Raw genomic sequence first — 2,956 nt, forward strand, 5'->3', positions numbered from 1 at the left:
ATAAACCAGAACACAGGATCAGGCTGGCTCTACAGTAGGAAGCCAACAATGTGCCAAATAAATCAAAGGCTAGAAAGGAGTCAGTGATAGAGAAGCCTACATACAATTTCTGTTTAGCTCATATTGGTTACATATACTTTTATAAACAATTAAGAACACAGTTCATAAATGTCTAGATTGTTCTATGATAAATGTGTGCTGAACGGTATTTAGTTCCATGAGGTCATCTTCAAACTTACATGTGTTATTGTGAGTACATTTTTCACCATTGGGTGGTACATAGGGGCCCTTACAAACTTTTGCTAAAGGTCCTTCAAATAACTAGTTATGTACCTGAAAGGTCAGTAAACGTTAGTAAAACTGTCATGTAGCACTGATGTCTAGGAAACTGACATTGTTATTAAGCTTTATATTGAAATAAAATGTAATCTCACACTTTTGTTTTATTGTATATGAAGAATTGCTCCTTCCTTCACACTCAAGAGAATGGACAATGCTACAACTGCATATTCGGTACCAGATAATTTAGAAAATGAAGACCACAAAGATGATTCAAACAATAAGGTCCCGATCCTTCATGTGTTCTCTATGGTAATCAACTCTGTGATGTTTCTACTCGGGACAACAGGAAATGGGCTGGTCATCTGGTTCAGTGTCTTCCGGATGAAAAAGACAGTCAATGTCGTGTGGTTCCTAAACCTGGCGATAGCCGATTTTATCTTCACATTTTGTCTACCCTTGAGTGTTACATATGTTGCCCTTGGTTTTCATTGGCCCTTTGGAACCTTTACTTGCAAGTTAAAAAGTACAGTTGCCATTCTCAATCTGTTTGCCAGCGTCTTCTTGCTCAGTGTTATCAGTATAGATCGCTGTATTTCTGTAATGTTTCCTGTTTGGTGTCAGAACCATCGAACCCCCAGACTGGCTTCCATTGTTGTCCTGTTTGTCTGGATCCTGGCTCTTATTTTCAGTTTACCTTACTTTATATTTAGAGATACTGCAGTAGATCAGAATGAGAAATTGTTCTGCTTCTACAAATTTTCAGATAATAAAGACCTTAATGAATCCAGATATAGGCTCACCGTGGTAACGAGATTCATCGTAAGCTTTGCTATTCCTTTCTTCATCATTGTCTCATGTTACACAGTGATTATGTTGCGTATCCATAAAAATCACATCACCACCTCTACCAAGCCATTCAAAGTTATTGTGGCTGTCATCATTTCATTCTCTGTCTGCTGGTTTCCTTATCATGTCTTCTCCTTCCTTGAATTGAATATGCACGATAATAAAGATCTCAATAATGTGCTACATGTTGGAATTCCTATTGCCTCCAGCCTGGCATCTATAAACAGCTGCGTTAATCCTTTCCTCTATGTCTTCATTGGACGTGATTTCAAGAAAAGATTCTGGACCTCTTTCCAGGCTATATTTGAGAGAGCTTTCACTGAAGATTCTCTGCCGGCAAATTTACAGTCTGAGACTAGGTCTACCTTTGACTCTCAGATGATCTGAAATTAAACCAGAGGATATTGTAGATAATTACCCACAGCATAGAGCTTTATTACATCAATTTTTATGGAATGATTTTACAAGATCACTGCATCCAGTTATATGTTCCCCTTCTATCATAGACTACAGTATCATCAGTGTCTGAAATGTGCCACAATTAGCTATATCACAGTTTAACACAAAATCCCAAATGTAAAGTGTAATATCCTTGGTGCTGCTGAAAGAGGAGATGTTTTCTCTAATAGTAAGGAGAGTTAAAGTAGCAATTTTTTTAAGGCTAAACAGACCTGGTATAAAACATTGGCACTTTCAGCAGCAATTGGCTAATGCTTAGATAGCATCAAAGAGCTTTGGTCTCATATTGTATATTTTTTACCATATACAATAAACTACTTTTACAAACTGAGGTGTCATTTTCAAACCCCCCCTCCCCTGAAGAAAATCCCACCATTGGCTATTCTAATAGTCATTGCTCCCCTGACATTGTCTTCAGAAAACAGCATATTCAGTGGCTGGCAGAGCAAGTTGAGGAATCTCAACAGAGAGGCAGTTTTCTCCCCCTGCTGAACCTCTTGTACCTACAGTATGATGTAAGACACTGGACACACAGATGATTGTTGTCTCACTGCTTTCCCTTCAGCAATTAGGGCCAGATTCAATCAGCCATGATAAGCAGTGTTTGTGTGAAAAGTTTGCACAAGCGAAAATATTTCACACAAATGCGGCTTATTTTGCGTATTGTGCAATCCTATTAGCCGAGGCTTTTCAGAGATGCAAAATCTCCATAGGCAAAAGTCACTCAAAGTTTTCACCATCCCAGAGCAGGTAATAAGTTGTTGCCTACAAATGTCGGGATTTTTAATTAGGTTAATTTGGCCAATAATGTGAAATGTGTGAAAATGAAAAAAGTGTTAGAAAGTGGGTTTAAATTAGTGGGTTAGGTATTTTGGGGGGCTGTATGGAGGGACTGGTGTTTTTAGGATTGCAGGTCAAAGTGACAGGTGTATTTGAAATTTTTTACAAAAATGCACTTTTATGACACAAACACATAATTACACCAATTTTAATGTACCCCCAATTTAACTACAGCATTTTTTCCCCAAAAAATATTGCTTCCTATTATTTTTTCACTGTTAGTGAAAAACGCATATAACAGCTATTTGACACAAATTAAAAAACTCAAACCTTTGATTATGCGCACTTACACACTACTACACTATTACCCTATCTTAGTTTCACTTTTTTTGGGGTACAGGCAGATTTCCTTATTTTCCCCAGCACTTTTCGCCGCTAATGCAAAGAACATTTTTCGGGTGAAAGCCGCATCACGTCTTTTGCAATAGCATTGCACGAAAACCGGCAGACACAATAGACGAGAAAAACGACACATTTGGGCAAACAGTGCAAAAAGTTCACACATGTGAAAAGTTAATGTTTTTGTATC

General features: G+C 37.8%; 1 protein-coding gene across 1 annotated transcript; it reads left to right on the forward strand.

Moving 5' to 3' along the window:
* The first annotated feature begins 486 nt into the window (after window positions 1-486).
* Window positions 487-1,515, forward strand: LOC148525481 (chemerin-like receptor 1). Its single transcript, XM_088470971.1, has one exon. It carries the CDS (start codon window positions 487-489, stop codon window positions 1,513-1,515), a length of 1,029 nt encoding a protein of 342 aa, XP_088327097.1.
* Window positions 1,516-2,956: the final 1,441 nt, after the last annotated feature.

The sequence above is a fragment of the Taudactylus pleione genome, unplaced genomic scaffold (assembly GCF_031769625.1).
Source record: "Taudactylus pleione unplaced genomic scaffold, aTauple2 ptg000108l, whole genome shotgun sequence".
Taxonomy (NCBI): Eukaryota; Metazoa; Chordata; class Amphibia; order Anura; family Myobatrachidae; genus Taudactylus; species Taudactylus pleione.